General features: G+C 34.4%; 2 protein-coding genes across 5 annotated transcripts; both read left to right on the top strand.

The window, feature by feature from the left end:
• The first annotated feature begins 635 nt into the window (after positions 1-635).
• On the top strand, positions 636-4,551 carry LOC18591437 (cyclin-T1-4-like). 3 transcript variants are annotated; one of them, XM_018126263.2, is made up of 7 exons: positions 636-799; positions 1,276-1,502; positions 1,866-1,947; positions 2,368-2,514; positions 2,587-2,759; positions 2,878-3,029; positions 3,400-4,551. In XM_018126263.2, the coding sequence occupies exons 2-7, from the start codon at positions 1,291-1,293 to the stop codon at positions 4,263-4,265; spliced, it is 1,632 nt and encodes a 543-aa protein (XP_017981752.1). In that variant the 5' UTR covers positions 636-799; positions 1,276-1,290; the 3' UTR covers positions 4,266-4,551. The 3 variants fall into 3 exon arrangements, with proteins under 3 accessions (XP_017981752.1, XP_017981751.1, XP_007017615.1); XM_018126262.2 differs by having other exon boundaries at positions 1,223-1,502; XM_007017553.3 differs by having other exon boundaries at positions 637-799; positions 1,223-1,502; positions 2,368-2,502.
• A 7,227-nt stretch (positions 4,552-11,778) lies between these two features.
• LOC18591436 (basic helix-loop-helix (bHLH) DNA-binding superfamily protein) lies at positions 11,779-16,451 on the top strand. 2 transcript variants are annotated; one of them, XM_088808858.1, is made up of 7 exons: positions 11,779-12,473; positions 12,874-13,540; positions 14,208-14,333; positions 14,470-14,535; positions 14,740-14,805; positions 15,885-15,944; positions 16,038-16,451. In XM_088808858.1, exons 1-7 carry the CDS (start codon positions 12,343-12,345, stop codon positions 16,191-16,193), a joined length of 1,272 nt encoding a protein of 423 aa, XP_088664984.1. In that variant the 5' UTR covers positions 11,779-12,342; the 3' UTR covers positions 16,194-16,451. The 2 variants fall into 2 exon arrangements, with proteins under 2 accessions (XP_088664984.1, XP_007017613.2); XM_007017551.3 differs by having other exon boundaries at positions 11,780-12,473; positions 12,868-13,540.
• Positions 16,452-16,817: the final 366 nt, after the last annotated feature.

The following is a 16,817-nucleotide window of genomic DNA, read 5'->3' as shown; positions in this document are numbered from 1 at the left end:
TACTAGTTTACCATTGGGCCTTGCGTCCGTTCCCAAATTTTTCTTCAATTTTTCATAAATCTTTTTTTTCTTTTTTTGAATACACTTTTTTATGGTAAATTCTATTTACATCTCTTACAGTTTTCTTTTTTTCACATGTTATCTTAAGATTTTTTTTTCTTAATTAACATTTTGTAATAATTTCTGTGCTTATAGGAAGACAGATTATTAATTTTACTATTTAAAATTAATTTACTTGTTCAAATTTATCAGTACTTTTATAATTTTATTAAGTAAAATTAACAACTTAATTCCTTGTAAAAAAAAAAGTTGTCCATGGAAGAATAATTAAAACCAATAAATCATTGTGGTATGAGAAAAGTTAAAAATTTAAAAGATATAATTGAATTTTTTTGGCATGAAAATGACAACTTAAAATCATAAATAATGGAACTAACCTACATTTAATGTGAATAATTAAATTTAACAAATAATTTTGGACCGATATAATTATAGAATAATGAATCTTTTAATTAAGAGTAGTTGCCTTAGCTGGGTTGACGAGGGGGAATCATGCTCGAGGCGATTAGATCCCGAGAAAGATACCAAAAGCACGCGCTCGGATAAGATGGTTCACGCGCATGCGTAGCAGCCAAGCTACGCTTTTTCTTTAACAGGAAAATAACAGAAAAAGACTTAAAAACCGGAGTCAGCTCAAAGCGAAACACAGTTTCAACGGTAACTGAAAATCGGGGGTTTACTGTTTTAATACAAATTCGCACCAAAATTTCTTTAGCTTTCTCCTCAATCTTCCGCCCAGGTAATTTCCTTTTTTGCTTTCTTTTTCTTTAATTCTTTTCTCTATTTACTTCAATTTTGAATTATCATGAATTAGGTCACGAAAGGTTTAAAATCTCGTGTTCTTAATCCAATCTGAAGAATTTTCTTCTCCGGGAAAGAAATTCTGTAGAATTTGAATTAGATTACTTCGTTCTTCTGTTTTTTTTTTTTATTTCAATTTTTAGCTACTAATTGAACTAATTTTAAGGATTATTCGGTTCAGAACTTTAATTTCCTTGAAGGGCTTGCTTAATTTATCGTTTAACTTGAAAAAGTGATGGGAAAAAATTTTTGGGTTTTTTAATTATACTGTAGATTTTGTTGATGCATTATTCTTCCGGTCTTAACATGTTAGGCTGATTTTGATGTTTTAATTTTTGCTTTGTTTCTCTTTGTTTAACAGAAAGAGGTGAAATTTATGATAAGGCTGTTGCTAATTGAGCTTGGCTTGTTTAGATTTCTATCGTAGCAATGGCAAAACTGCTGCACATGGATTCCAGATGTGCAGCTAACATTTGTTTGTCAGAGCAGCCGGGTTCGTCTACACGCAAGTGGTACTTCAGCAGAGAAGAAATCGAGAATTATTCTCCGTCTAGGAAGGATGGAATCGACCTTGGGAGAGAGGAGCAGTTGCGGAAGTCGTATTGTTCGTTTATTCAAGAGCTTGGCATGAAGCTTAAAGTGTAAGTCCAGGGACTTTGTCCATTTTGAAGTACTCTATTGTAACTCGATGATCAGTTAAGTTTTTTCCCCTATCACCATTTAGGCCCCTTAGTTTTGCTGTTTCTGAGGTTGTTGCGCATATTGATTTTGAAGCATTATCTCTGATGTTGTGTTTCTAGTATGTTTAAGGATTGTTTCTTTACTTCATTCTCCTCCTCTTCCACAAGATTAAAAAATAATAAAAATGCTTGTAGAATAAATGAGATGCTACTGGATTCTTTAGAAATCCTCTCATTTTGCTTTTCAATGCATCACTTTAACTTCTCAAAATAAGGTTTGTCTTTTGCCATACTAGAAATGGTGATGAATGAATTTACTTGCAGGCCTCAAGTGGCAATAGCATGTGCAATGATGCTGTGCCACCGGTTTTACATGCGTCAATCTCATGCAAAGAATGATTGGCAGGTAGATGTTGTATTATTCTGTTTTCATACTTCCTTGTATCTTTCTCTTTTGAGATATAGAATTCTCAGTTTGTATGTTTTCCCACTAAGATGGGTGCTAATAAAGAGTAGATGCTGAAGTACTTTGCTTGAGACCCATTTATTAGCTACAATTAGATTAGCATTTGACTGCATTCTTTGGAACCAGGACATCAGTGAATTGATCTTAGAAATGAAAGATTCTAGATATTATTTTCTTACATACTATTGTTTATTTTCTAATATTTAGTATTAATTTTTGTTGTCTGAAAATTTTCTCGTGGAAAATTGGGCTTTTCTTCACATAGAAGAAGGAAGATGAGATGTTTTTAATTATTAAATTGTTCAAATTTCTACCTGGCTTGATTTTTCTTTTTTGTGAACATGTTTGTGAACTGTGCAGACTATTGCAACTGTTAGCACATTTCTTGCTTGCAAAATTGAGGAAACACCACGCTTGCTGCGGGATGTTATTGTTGTGGCCTATGAAATTATCTATAAACGGGACCCTTCTGCTCTGGGAAGAATCAGACAGAGAGTATGCAGATTGGTTGGGCTCAGCATGACTCTATGTTTTATCATTATCATACTCGCCTAATTTCTTGCCACTTTTTGTATGCAGGAAGTTTATGATAAGCAGAAGGAATTGATCTTAACCGGAGAGAGGCTTTTGTTGGTAACAATTGCATTTGATCTCGATATCCAACTCCCTTACAAGCCCCTTGTTGCAGCTGTGAAGAGATTGGAAATTTTTCCTAACCTTTTAAAAGTGGCATGGAATTTTGTGAATGATTGGTGAGGACTTGTTCATTCTAACCAAAACCACTGATCATTATGCTATTGTTGATTAAAATCTTATTTAATTTCCTTGTGGCTTTATGATATTTAATAATTTCGTGATTTGAACTTGCAGGCTTCGTACAACCTTGTGCCTGCAATACAAACCCCATTACATCGCGGCTGGTTCCATGTGTCTTGCTGCCAAATTTCAAAAAGTAAAGCTGCCAATGGAGAAGGGGAAAGTATGGTGGTTGGAATTTGATATTTCACCTAAACAATTACAAGGTTTGCTACTACAGATATCTTTCTGTCTAATTATGTGTATCTACTTCAATTTCTTACTCATGGTCATGATATTTTTAATGAACAGGAAATATGCTGATAACTAAAACGTTGGGTGAGGTTCTAATTTACTCCCCACACTTTGAAAAAGTGTTAGGCATGGACTATGAAGAACTTGTTTCAAATCACCTTGCTTTAACATTAACAGATGTTTTTCTTCTTAGAGAATAAGTATAATGACCCAAGCTTTATGAACATTTCTTTGAAATATCATGCATGGTCGTTTTTAACTTTTTTTTTTTTATGGGGATGATTATCTTTCATTTCTAATTATTGTGGTTCAACATGAAAACTCTATTGTAAATCTTTTCAGAGGTCACTCAGCAGATGGTCAGGTTGTTAGAGTGTGACAAAGAACGAGCTTTATCATCAAGACATGAGAGGGCTGGACAATCTGTTGCTTTAGCTGGAAAGGCAATTATCAGTGGCACGCAATCTTGCACTTTGGCTGTGTCACATGCCAAGGATCAGTCTGGTGCTGGAGCTGAGAATAGCAAACTTAGCAAATCTCTGGACAGTTGTGTCAGGGATGTTAGTATGAAAGAAGTTCTACCACATCAGAGAAGTGATAGTGGTGTAAGTAGTGTTGTTGAGGATGGCAATGATAAGGATCAGCAAAGAACACAGGTGTCTGACCTAAACTCAAGTTTTAGGATTGTTTCATCGCATGCCTGTGGCGACAAAGAAGTCAGTGCGAAAGAAAATGTACCATGTCAAACCAGTGATAGCGGTGCAAGTACAGTTGTTGACAATGGTGAAGGCGAGTGTGAGCTAAGAACAGAAGAATCTGATCTGAACCCAAGCTTTAAGATTGTTTCAGTTCATAATACCTTTAGCAAGAGTGATGCTGACCGGATTAGAGAGAACTTGAAGAGGAGGAGATGTGATAGGGCTGCCAATCGGAAGTATGTTGGAGGCATAGAAGACGAGGCAGACAGTGAAGCAACTGAGGAATCTGACCCAAGCTTTAAGATTGTTTCAGTTCATAATACCTTTAGTAAGAGTGATGCTAACCGGATTAGAGAGACCCTGAAGAGGAGAAGATGTGATAGAGCTGCAAATCGGAAGTATGTCAGAGGCACAGATGACGAGGCAGACAGTGAAGCCTGGATAGAGAGAGAGCTGGAGGACGGAATAGAGCTGGAACCTACATCTTCCCATAAGCAAAGGAGGGCCTAAATACTCACTAGCCAGCCATCTGCCTTCTGACTTACTCCATCAAAATGACCTTCCCTTGGCACATTTATGGCATTACAAGAAAGACTATATGAATTCTATTCCATTCTTGGAACGACTATACTATTTCCACTTTGTTGTATACAATAGAATTATCCCAACATCTTTGCAGTAGGTTGAATTCATATTTTAGATCATTGACGCCAGAATTGCAACCATTCTTTACTATGAATTGTAAATGTACAGTTGAACTATAAGTTATTAGGAAAAATATTCATATTTGGTCACTTTAATGACTGTTGAATTGAAGAAAAAGAAATGGCTTCATCCCTAGAAAAAACCCAGCACAAACATCATCTCCTGTTGATCCATTATAGTGCATCTGTTTATGGTCTAGTCTTGGGCCTTTGAATATCTTTGAAGAAATTAAGAGCTGCAAAAGGCTGGGCCAGAAGTTAACTGTTTGATCTTCTCCTCAAGGTAAGCCCAGATGTATCCCTTCTTCTTCTTCTTCTTCTTCTTTTTCTCTGTTCTTTCATTTTCTTTTAAATGTTTTTGTCTCATGGCTTATAATCTCAACGGCCCTGAATTAGCCACGTACTTGATTCCTTTTGTTATTGATTTCATCAAATACGTGTAGTTGCGTATGCATATTCGACAAGTTTAAGGTAACAATGGAATGATATTACTAAATCTGATTACGTTAATTTAGGACAATTTCATTTGGAAGTAGACAAAGAGAGAGAGAAAGAAAGAACAATTATTTACGTTTAATACAAGTAATTTAGTAAAAGGAGTGATAAGCTTTGCTTTTGAAATATTGAATGACAACTTAATTTGTTTTCCCATGCGTCTCACATACCCTTTTCGGCTTTTCCCATCACAATATTTCCGGATGCGTCTAGCTTTTAATTGTCTATCTATATATATCTATGTCATCAACCAATTTGCCATCATCCGTAAGCCTTTAGGTTTTGTTTTATTATGTTCCTCTCTAGCTAATCGTACACTTATTCAAAAGGGTTTTCTCTCCCCACCCTTCTCTTTCTTTCTTTTCCAATGTCATATCATATCAATGGCATTTGATTGCAAAAGGATTAAGAAACGTCTTCCAAAACTTCGTATTGAAAAATCTGTTTAGAAGCAAGCAGATGAAGCACTTTTCTTTTCAAGTGGGAGAGGAGGGGGAGATATGTGGAGATCAGTGGAACCCCCTATGCCTTGAAAAGCACGCACATAAAGCTCCTCACCCACCAAACCCGTCCTCCAAAGCTCCGGGCAGTAGCCATGTGGTTTTTCTTCAACAGAGTCATTCAATTTTCTCATGTCTCATAGGCTTTTTTACCAGGAAAATTTGTTGAAAGAAAAAGAATCTGGTCAACACTGTCTTATCTTCATATCATCCTTGATATACAAAGCTTTTTCCTTCTTTCTTTTGTTCTACATCTTTTTGGGGGGCAGACCCTTTCATCTTTTCTTGATTGTGTGGAGAACGTGATCCATCAAAGATCTCATATATGCAAGAACCCAAAGATAAAAACTTTGATCAAAGTGGTCTGTTCCTAGATGGCGACTCAAAATGTATAACATCACACTTGTATAAGCAGTAGACTTTGTGTCATTGGGCTTACTGGCTGAGTATCAACAAAGATAGCAAACGTGCATGGGGATGAATCTGCACCGTTGTTGTTGGACGATCTTGCATTAATTGTACCAAAACCTATTATAAGAAAAGAGAAGGAAAACCGTCAAATAGAGTAATAGGAAGATAAGGGTAATCACAAAGTATAAGGAAATATGTTTATATATATGGTTAAGTGGGGGGTGATGGAAAGCAATGGCCCCTTTGTGTTTGATTTAATTTTCATGCCCTAAGCTTGAAAAAAATAAAGCATATATTCTCTGTTGCTACAATGCCTTTGTCTTCTTCTTAGACATACTTTTTTAATCTTACAAACTTTAGACCCCCTTTTAAGGGCTTTTGCGAAATTTTTGACTCAAAAAAGTTTCCGATATTTATATATACATACACGAGGGAAAAGCACAAGCAAACGAATGAGGTTAAAGGATTGAAAAAAAAAAAAAAGAAAAGGGAAGCAAAAAGAGCTTGCATATTATATGTTATAGTTGTTGAAAATGATTTTCGGTTTATATTTATATATAAATAACTTTTAAGTACATTACCTTTATTCAAGTCTTTGACGTTTATGGGCGGAAGACTTACTTCAACCTTAATGACTACATTAAGACACAAAGTGCTGACATTACATCCATTCGTACACTCAAAGTTATCATGTCTCTATTCAATCATGTTTCATGATTTAATTAAATTGAAATTTTAATTGAGACTAAGAATAAATATACATGTCTTTTTTGTGTGTTCAATCACTAATGGATACAAAATTTGATATTTTAAGATCATATGATTAAATTTGCATAAACTTTGGTACTACATAGATATAGGATTTTCGACCATATGTCAAGAAAAACCAAATTTATGATTATTATTTGGTAGGTTTATATTAAAAAAATGTTGGAATGAGCTCTAAGCACTTCTTGTAGAAATGTAGAATGGTCATGGAAAAATTCATAAGGAAAATCTGGACTACCAACTGTCCAGTCACTCCATGAGAGTCCTTACTATCATTACCTACTAGTTAGAATAAATTAATCCAATATTATCTAAAACTTTGGATAACTTTACAATAAACGAATAAAGTTTATATATATCTTAGAAGGAAGTGGATCTTTGACCCTTGGCTGGTTGACTGGCTATACTTGGAAAAAGGTGGATGTAGGCTGTATTTTTCTGATGATGATGGACCCCTAAAAAGGGATTAATCATAGCCAAAATGCTTTTAGGAGTGGGCTAATTAGGCTTCTTTGTTTGCTAGAGGATTAGGAGAGTAATCATAAAGTATTTATCACTATTTTATTTGCCAATTGCTTGGTATTTCAGTTTCTAAAGGCTGAAGTCATACACCAATTGAATCTTTTTGAGTGTTCAATCACTAATTAATTGCCAAACTTTTAATAAATTAATCACAGTTGGTGGAAAATTAGCAAGGCTAATGTGCTTAATTATATAGCTGCCTTTAGGGTCAAGCTAGGTCAAACTAATGGCTAGCAATGAAGGTACACCATTGGGTTGATTCATTTCCTTTAAAACCTAATGCTTATTTGGTGCAATGCATGGCTTATTTTGTTTAAAATATTGTTACATTTTTAAGTAAACACGTTTAATTTAATTATTCATAATTTTTTATTTGATATAGTAATCACTATTTATCAATTATATGAATGGAAAAATGAAAAGAGAAAAGGAAAATCAGAGAGGCTGTCACCATCGGAAACAAGAGTAAGTTGTAGTTTGAGGAAAAGGGAATCAAAGGAGGTTGCTACCGACGGAGGGGAAGTGAGGCGGTGTCGGCTGTTGGGTTTGGGTCTGGATAGGTCTTGGATTTGTATTGTTGAAGAAGACCCGAAAAAGTACATTTTTCACTAATTTTTTTTCTATCATTTTTCACTTGTTTATGTTGTTATAGTAAATAATTCTTATCATTGCAATGTAAAAACTCCTATCCAATTTCCTAAACCTTTACCTACCAATTAACCAGTAAAAAAATTCATCCATATGAACTTGTTCAAGCTTTGCAGAACTACTTATGGTTATCATCAATTGGCATTGTGAAAGTAACCCTAATAGCACTTTTTGCTATTGACTTTGCAAAAATAGAAGAAAGAAAATAATCATGAATCTGCTAATGTAACCAAGTTGGAAACCATTGAATCACCTTGCAAAGGGGAAAGTTTTTTAACCCCTAGTGTTAAAAAGGGAATGAGACTTGGGTCACTTTTTTTTATTATGTCTCTTTGTTTCTTTTGAGTTTGTTGTTTTTATTCTCATTTAGGGGGATATGATTCATCCCTCCTTTTCTAAAGCTAGATATATCCTTACTGGCAAAGTGGGCAAACCAAGGTTAAAACATATTCTCAACTATCACACCCTAGAGTTTGAGAGTTGTGGCCAATGTAAGCTGCAATGGAAATAATACCACAAAGCAAAGGTATATAATTAACTACTATCAATGATATTGTAATTGAAACCTGATGTAGGAGCAGCTTTTGTGAAATGAACCTTGGAAGATAGTGAAAACTGGGAAATATGCAAAAGGTGACAAGCAAAGGGTAAAGGAAGAAAAGCTCTCTAATATCTTCTCTTTCTCCCACACACACAATAAAGAAGAAAAGCTTTGGAGAAGAGAAAGGAAACCCTCCCCCTTCACCCTTTCCCCCCTCCCTTCCCCAGCCCAAAAAGAAGAAAGGGTTTTAAGCAAAAAGTGGGATAAATAAACAAACATAAATGCAAGGTGTGTAAGATGAGGGGATGGGCGTGCTGAGGGGAAGAGAGGAAAAAGGGGAAAATAAAAAAAGAAAGGCAAAGGTAAGGCTTGCCCATACTCTGTCTCATCTCACATTCTCCCATTCAACTTTTCGACTGATGTGAACTTTTGTGGGGACTGAATCAAATTATTATACTTTTCTTCATTTTGACAGCTTAATCAAATACTTAATTAATCTAATCCTTCATTATCCCTTCCCTCCATCTCCCATAAGCAGACAAAATAACACTTAGACAGATTTGTCATCATGGACAATCAGGATATTTTAGACCTAGGCCTCACTCCCTCCCTTCCCCTTCTCTCTTAATTATTTTATAAAATATACAGAGAAATTTATATATTTAAAATGTCTGTATTTAAATAGTTAAATATGTAGGAAATAAATAACTTTTTTTTTTGGTCATAAAGATATGTAACTTTAGTATCACTTGATCATATAATAATACCTGCCCACATGTATATATAATTATATTTGTGTCATAATCATATAGTACTCCCTCCATCCTTTTTTTTTTCATTTTTTTCTTTTGGAAATGTCTCAAAATAAAATTTTGTTTAGACAGTTAATATTTTTATCTTTATATTATAAATTTCTATTTATTATTTTTTTAACTTTTTCATATCAAAAAAATTATATATTTTATTTTAAAATGTTAATATAAAATATATTAAAATCAAAGATTTTATCTTAATTTTCGTGAAAAATAAAAGAGAGACAAATATTTAGAAACGTAAGGGAGTACTATTTTTTTTTCTTTAATGCATGTGCGTCCAAATCTTCAGAGAAAATAAATTAGGATGTTTTAATCTCATATCAAATAAGCAGAAAGATCTTGAAATACTTATAAATGTGAGTGCTACACACATTATTAAATTAACCTTTTAAAAAAAGGATTCTGTGACAAATAATTTTAGCATAATTTTATACAAGAAACTAGGAAAGAGAGAGGAGTGGGGGAGAGTCAATGAGGCAAAAGACTGAAATATAAAAATTGAAAAGGTGGGGCAAAAGAATAAATGATACAGGTTGTATATCACAAAATTATGTTGTAGAGAGGAAGCATACAGATTCTTAGGGTTATTGGCTATGTTTTGTTTTCCACTATGCCCTATGGGAAATGATTGAGAAATTAAAATTCAGAATCGTCTCTGTCTCAAAAGATTCATTAATTATGAAGATTTTGAATTACAATAAAGGAATTATAGATTTTATATATTTATATAAAAGATAAAAATAAACTTTATTGCTTACCTTAAATTGCAAGCTCATAAATTGAAAAAAAAAAGAGTAAAATTAAAATAATGATGATCTTGAAAAGTGAAAGAACACTCGACTTTAAGATAATTGATAAATTTTAATATGATTTTGAGTATTAAAATTTGATATTATATATAAAATAAGATGTGGTAATGATAATATGTAAGTGAAATTATATTAATTTGTAATTACCCTTTTTTTATTTTTCAATATTAAATTATTCATCAAATGTTGAGCAAAAAAAAAATTACTCGTCAAATCAAATCGTGACTTTAGTTGACTTGCGTATACGTATTCAAAATTATGATACTCAAAATTATAAGAATGTTTAAGACATGTTTGGCACATTTAAGTTTCATTTGATTAATATTTTATGTTATGTTATTTAAAAATAATAATAATAAATAATGAAAGAAAATCAAAGGGAAGGAAGTCTTTTAAATTGTTGAGCAAGGACAGTTCCAGTAACATGCATATATGTACTATATGCAGTAAAATTGTTATTGATTTGCAACATTTGAAGGAGCCTGGAATGAGAACAAATGCTGCTTGATATCATGATGATGACAGACCAAGAAAAACCTATTACATTCACCTTAGTTTCCTATTCTTTTTGCCCTCCCTGTCTCTCCCACAATATATATATATATATATATATTTCCCATTTCTCCTCCTTCCCATTCAGGGTTTTCTTCTTGAGGGGGAGGGGGGAGAGAGGACTATACCTTTTAGATATAGGGACAAATGATATATTGTCCTTTGAGTTCTATGAAATTATACAAAATAAACTTTGGAGTGAATTAAATTTACATTTAATTAATTTTCATTATCATTCTTTAGATAATGAATAGAAAATTACAAGTATATAAAAGATTACGATATCATTATTTACACCTAATTCTTTAATCAATAAAAATTAAATATAAATTTAATATTTTTTTACATAATGTTAATTTAATTTAAGAAATACAAAAATTTAAATTATATTAGGTCAAGATCAGAATTATGTATCATAATATTAATGTAGGGTTTTAAAATCGACGCCAAGATAAGAAATTTTATTCTATTTTCATTTAGATATCTTGATTCTTTTTCTCGAATATAAATTTATCAAAACGAACAATTTTTAAGAAACGACGCAATAATTACAAGGGAGTATCAAGAATCTTATTCTTATCTACATAAATCATAATGGGATGGTGTGAATTTTCATGACTTTTTTCTTAGTAACCAAAGAAAATAAGTGTAGTTGTGCGGAGGCCCCCCTCTCACACATGGGGTATTCCGACTAACTAGCTAGTCTTCAATAAAATCATAGCTAGATAAGGTCTGAAGCTGATCAATACCCTCAGAGGGTATATCTCAAAACCTTCAAATTGGATTTCAACCACACAAAAGTTCCATGAATGGTAGTGAGAAAATGTGCAAACGTACCCACCAGCATTTGGGTAGGGCAAAGTTCAAAAACATAACTTCACCTCTAAAATGCTTAAAGTTAACACCCCAAAAAGAAAAGAAAATTATATGTTATTTGTTATAGCCGACAGAGTAAATAGAAGGGAAGTAATATTAGATTTTTTTTTTTTTTTGGTTTTCTGACTTAGTACTAAGTAATGTTTCAGGGGCCCTAGTTTAGTACTTTTCAGGTGACCAATCACAATGCAAAGAGACACAAGAAATCAGTTAAGGTGTCTCAATCATGTTATTGATGAAGAATATAAAAGGTTAAATCATGTTCCAATGGACAATATTAGAGAAATGTGCAGTGTATTGAGGCCCAGCTAGCTCAGCTGATTGCTGGTGCTAAGCTGATTTAAATAGATAACAATATATAGGATTAGAAGCAATATATAAGGGCCTTTGAACATGTGGGGATGAGGGAAAAAGAGTGAGAGGAAGAGTGGGAGAGGGGGAGAGAGAGGAAGGGAGCATGGTTGCTATCATTTCTCTTCTCAGACCTTTGTTGAAAGTCTTGGGATCGAAGGCAGGGATCTTAATCATAGCGTAGAGGAAGTATAATCATCTTCCTGTAATTGCAGTGAATGCAATAACATAAAGAGAGGGAAAGAGAGAGAGAGTTTTTTAAGCAAAATCTTATATATATTGAGAAGGAGCTGCAAAAAAGCTTGCCAGAAAGGAAAAATAAATAATTAAAGTCACAGAGAGAGAGAGAGAGGGAGGTATGGAGAAGGATTATTCAAGCACTCTTTCTTTCTTTTCAAGTCTACTTTAAGATGGAAACTTGAAAGAGTAAAGAGGAAACTGAGAAAAGTTGCTAGCTAAAAGCAAGAAGGTATGTGGGTGTCACCTGAACTGTTTCTTTGATTAGAGTGAGAGAGATTCCTGGAGCAAGCTGGTTAGTAAATTTTAATTACTCAATCTTGGGATTTTCAAGCCTTTTTAAAAAAAAATTATCATTATGGAGTCTGAAAATGTCCATCACCAACACCAGCTCCAAGACCAGCTTGTTGGGTCTTCTTCTTTACCTATCCCATCCTGTTATGGAGTTGCAAGCACCCATTCTTGGACCCCAACCCCAAGTTTCGCTTTGTAAGTCACCTCTCTCTCTCTCTCTCTCTCTCTCTCTCTGCTTTGTACAAGTATTTGGCTCTTCACAGGCAATCATGAATTTTCTTTAACTCCGGAATCTCTCTTCTTCTCTTTTCTGATTTGATGTGCATCAATCAGAACTGTGTAGTTCAAATTTTACTTGTTAGATTTTGTTGATTATCAATTGATTTTCCTGTTACTCAGGAATATTGTCTTTGGATTCCTAGAACTTGTGGGCTCACAAAGTACAGCTAGCATATCTCATACAAGCTCTTTTACTTGCCATATCCTCCACCGACTTGTTCATTTTTCCTTCATTTATCCACCTTGATGATCTTGATTTCATTTTTTTGAATTTAAACCTTTTTTTTTTTGTGTTTGTTTGTTTTTGCAGGAGCAGCAGTGAGTTCAATCCAAATCATAATGGAGATATCTTAAACTCAAGGCAGAAAAATGACATTTTAGCATCTCCTCAAAACAGTTCCATGATCCAAGACTGGACTGACAATGGAGGGAGCTTCACCACCAGCCAGTCTTGCTATGACCTACACCTTGCTAAAATTAAGGAAGAGCTCTCAGAATCTCTCACGAGATTCACTGACATGCTAAGCAACACCTCAAGCGTCGGAGAGTCTCATCAGCTGCCTCCTTCACCAAACTACTTAAAGAATGAGCAAAAGGATCTGCATGATCTCAGCGAGAAACTATTGCTCAAGACAATATCTTCTGGTTTTCCAATGTTTTCAGCTGGAGAATTTTACTCAGCCACGCAGAATTGTTCCATCCCTGGAGGCACTGCTTTACCAAGTAGAAGGAATTTCAGCCAGATATATCCTAGTATCAATATCTCAAACTTGAACCAAGCGTCCCCAGCAAATATCCCCAGCTCCTTTGACATGAATTTGGAGGCCTTGGATCTCTTGAGCTCCGCAAGATACTGCAGGAGCAGTAGTTTAAGCCATCCTTCACATGATCATAATCTTGGTATATACAAAGAGAGCCCTCCTTTTGGTCTTCATCACCATATGCAGCAGTCAAATCAGAGGGCAGCTTATAGCCCTAGTAAAGTAAGTTTTCTCTATTCTTTCTTGCAGCATCATTCATTTCTGCCACAAACCATGCCTTTAAGTACAAAGCATTATTGCCAGCAGTATGTATAATTGTAACTGGACACAGCCATGTCTCTGATGTATGGCACTGCATGCAATACATGTATGCCTTTTTTTTTCTTGAGCAAATGGTTAGAAATGGTCAAGTCCATTTCAGAAATAGCTTTCATACATTGACCTTATATCGTGCAACACTGCATAAAATTATCAGCTTCTAGTGTAAAAAGTAATTCGGATCACAATATCTGATGAAATCAGTAAGGTCATGTTCCTAGTTGATGTAAAACAATTTAATCCTCCATTAATAGGTATAGTTGAACGACCTCGATCAACACAAATAAGGTGCATAATATGATTAGTGAAGTACTTCTCTTTAATGACAATGAAAAAGAAATGAAAAGCTGAAGACCTTTATTCATAAGTAAGAATTTCTCTTGCTCAAAGTTATTCCCACTAAAAAGAAATGGCCTTCTCTTTTGCTAAGCAATGGGGCATCTTCAGCTTTAATCGTTAGTATGCATATATCTTTACCAGATTTTCATGCCCTTTTTTTTTCTTTCTTTCTACAACTGCTTTCTTTTTTTTAATGATCATTCAACTGATCTTTATTCTTTGCACTTCAAAGTTATCACCCTTCACCAGTGAATTATCAGAGGCAAAGAGACCCAGCACTTTGCCAGAACCAAAGGCAACAGCAGCCGCAACCAAGAAATCTCGTTTGGAGTCACGCGCTTCCTGCCCTCCCTTTAAGGTGCCTAAAGGACTCACAAGAAAACTTGATTCCGAACACATTCTTAGCTCATGATTAGTGTTCATGGTGGTTATCTTTCAAAGACCAGATGGTTTGCCGTTTTCCAAACTTAAATTATTTGCTTTGCATCATACAGGTCAGGAAAGAGAAATTGGGTGATAGAATTGCAGCTCTCCAACAATTGGTTGCTCCTTTCGGCAAGGTAATTTCTGGGTGCTTTTTCTTGTCATCTGTTAAACAACTTCTTCTAGTAACAAAAGGAGAATGGAAATAAAAAAGAAGAGCAAATTCAAGAATCGAGAGATTAATTATTACTAGTTGTTTAAGGTTTTCTTTTTCGGGTTTAGTGGCTAATTAATGGAAAATGACGTGTGATTTTTGCATGTGGTGGGGGAGAATACCACAGACAGATACAGCGTCCGTACTAATGGAGGCTATTGGGTATATCAAATTCCTTCAAAACCAAGTCGAGGTACGATATCACTTCCCGAACATTCTCCTTGAATTTAGCATTTTCTTACATAATACTTTATGTTAACTACAATTATTCTCTGACACTTGCGCTTAAAATATTACTTACTACCTCAAAACGAGACCCATCAGCCAGCTATGGGAGCTAGCCTCCAACTTGCTTCTAGAAGTTAAACCCTAGATACTCAGGCAATTTCCACTACCCTAGATACTCAGGCAATTTCCACTAGGATTTTTCCCTGGGGGTTTTGTTTTCTGTTCTCCTTTGACCTGCCTTCCTCTCAAGTCCAATTTAACACCGTTGATTAGTTTATTCATCCCATTGAAGTCTGCACAGCTTTAACCATGGAAAGTTTTGTTTCTTGGGACACTCAGATTCTATAGTCTCTAGTTTCTTCTTTTGGCACAAAAAGAAAGAGACAACCTAGGTAGTAGTAGCTACAACACTACAACTTACGATCACCTGGTCTACCATGGCCAAAAGAGAGTGGTTTTTTTGTCTTTTTATGGTTCTTTATTCCTTCAGTTTAGAGTTTAGACCTTACATTCACGTCTGCTCAGAATTCGCATGGTGTGTCTGTGTCTTTTCAAGTTCCCAGAGGGGAGGGGAAGAGCATTACCTTACAGTTGAGAGAGATACCCCTACCTGGAAAACCGTGGAAAGGCAGCCATTAGTGATTTCCAAGAAGTTCTTATTCCCTGCCTAGCTAGCTGGAGACCTCAAATCAGCTTTCTGTACCCCAAAACAAAATAACACAATGCAATTTGAGACAAATGCTGTTCTATGTGAAAGATCTTGCTTCATTAATGCCTTGTCTTGCATTCTTCCATGAACAATTCGTGAGCCTGACAACATTTTTTCTCAGTATTAAAGTCCTAAATTTGTTTTAGTGACAGTTCGCCATAATCCCATTATTTTTCTTACGAATTAATGAACACTTCTGGTTTCACACTAACCTATTGTTTGCCCCATCTGCTTAATCTGAAACTGGCTTCTACATACCTAATCAGCCATTGTGAACTAATTTGATAACCATGTTTCTATCATGTTTATATGAATATGTATCTGTTTTTCTGCAGACATTAAGCGTTCCATATATGAAGTCATCTCGCAACAATGCATCCAGATCCAATCAAGGGGTAAGATGAACCGACGCCCATCTTGTTCTTGCCATTGGGAAATAACTTCTTCATGTCATTTTCACTTTGATTCTTTGCAATGATCGTGTTTAGGGTTCGACGATGGAGGACGGAAACGAAGAACCAAAGCGAGATCTCAGAAGCCGAGGTCTATGCCTAGTGCCCTTGTCGTGCATGTCTTACGTGACCAACGACAGCGGTGGCGGCATTTGGCCTCCGCCGCCGCCCAACTTTAGCGGAGGAACTTAACACAACTAGTTATAGCTCAGCTAGTTAATTTCCAACAATGATTAAAAAAAAGAATTACTGATTATTTTCTAAGCCCATATGTTTGGGTGGGGAGAATAAATTCTAGCTTTGGTTTCAATGGAACAAATTTGGTCATCTTGTTCAAACAAAGATTCCAGGATGGACCAAGTTTGATCCATTAACTACAATTCTTGTACCTTTAAACCTTTTTTTTTTTCCTAATTTATATAAGTGCTTTTAAAAGAGCTTCTTCATGCATTCTCTTCTCAATAATTTATTGCAATTTATTACTTTTTACGTGTAAATTAAGTTTATAAATGTAAACACTGCACAATTTATCAAATTAATTTTCTAAAAAGAAAATAATGATTTGTGTCAAAATCGATAAATTTTTATTTTTTATCTAAAAAAAAAAAAAACCAAAATCTGTTAAAAAACTTGAGATAAAATTTCTTGTCGATAGTAATGGAACTTATTTCATCAATCTAAAAAATTATTAAAAAAAGAATTAAAAGATATCGAAATGAAAAAAAAGTTTTTCTATCTTTTTCTTTTACACCTTTTATTAAAAATATATTAATATGTAAACTCTTTTAAATGCATCAATTATAAATCCAACAAATT

Source organism: Theobroma cacao, chromosome 8 (genome assembly GCF_053813885.1).
Source record: "Theobroma cacao isolate CCN51 chromosome 8, ASM5381388v1, whole genome shotgun sequence".
Taxonomy (NCBI): Eukaryota; Viridiplantae; Streptophyta; class Magnoliopsida; order Malvales; family Malvaceae; genus Theobroma; species Theobroma cacao.
Note: the sequence above shows the minus strand (reverse complement) of the source record. Positions and strands in the feature narration are given on the sequence as shown.

Bases quoted from the DNA above. Each gene is read 5' to 3' on its own strand.
- LOC18591436 (XM_007017551.3), top strand. From the start codon at position 12,343: ATGGAGTCTGAAAATGTCCATCACCAACACCAGCTCCAAGACCAGCTT. The intron at 12,474-12,867 runs GTAAGTCACCTC...TTGTTTTTGCAG, and splicing joins CCAACCCCAAGTTTCGCTTT to GAGCAGCAGTGAGTTCAATC. The intron at 14,334-14,469 runs GTGCCTAAAGGA...TGCATCATACAG, and splicing joins CTTCCTGCCCTCCCTTTAAG to GTCAGGAAAGAGAAATTGGG.
- LOC18591437 (XM_018126263.2), top strand. From the start codon at position 1,291: ATGGCAAAACTGCTGCACATGGATTCCAGATGTGCAGCTAACATTTGT. The intron at 2,515-2,586 runs GTTGGGCTCAGC...TTTTGTATGCAG, and splicing joins GACAGAGAGTATGCAGATTG to GAAGTTTATGATAAGCAGAA. The intron at 3,030-3,399 runs GTTTGCTACTAC...AAATCTTTTCAG, and splicing joins TTCACCTAAACAATTACAAG to AGGTCACTCAGCAGATGGTC.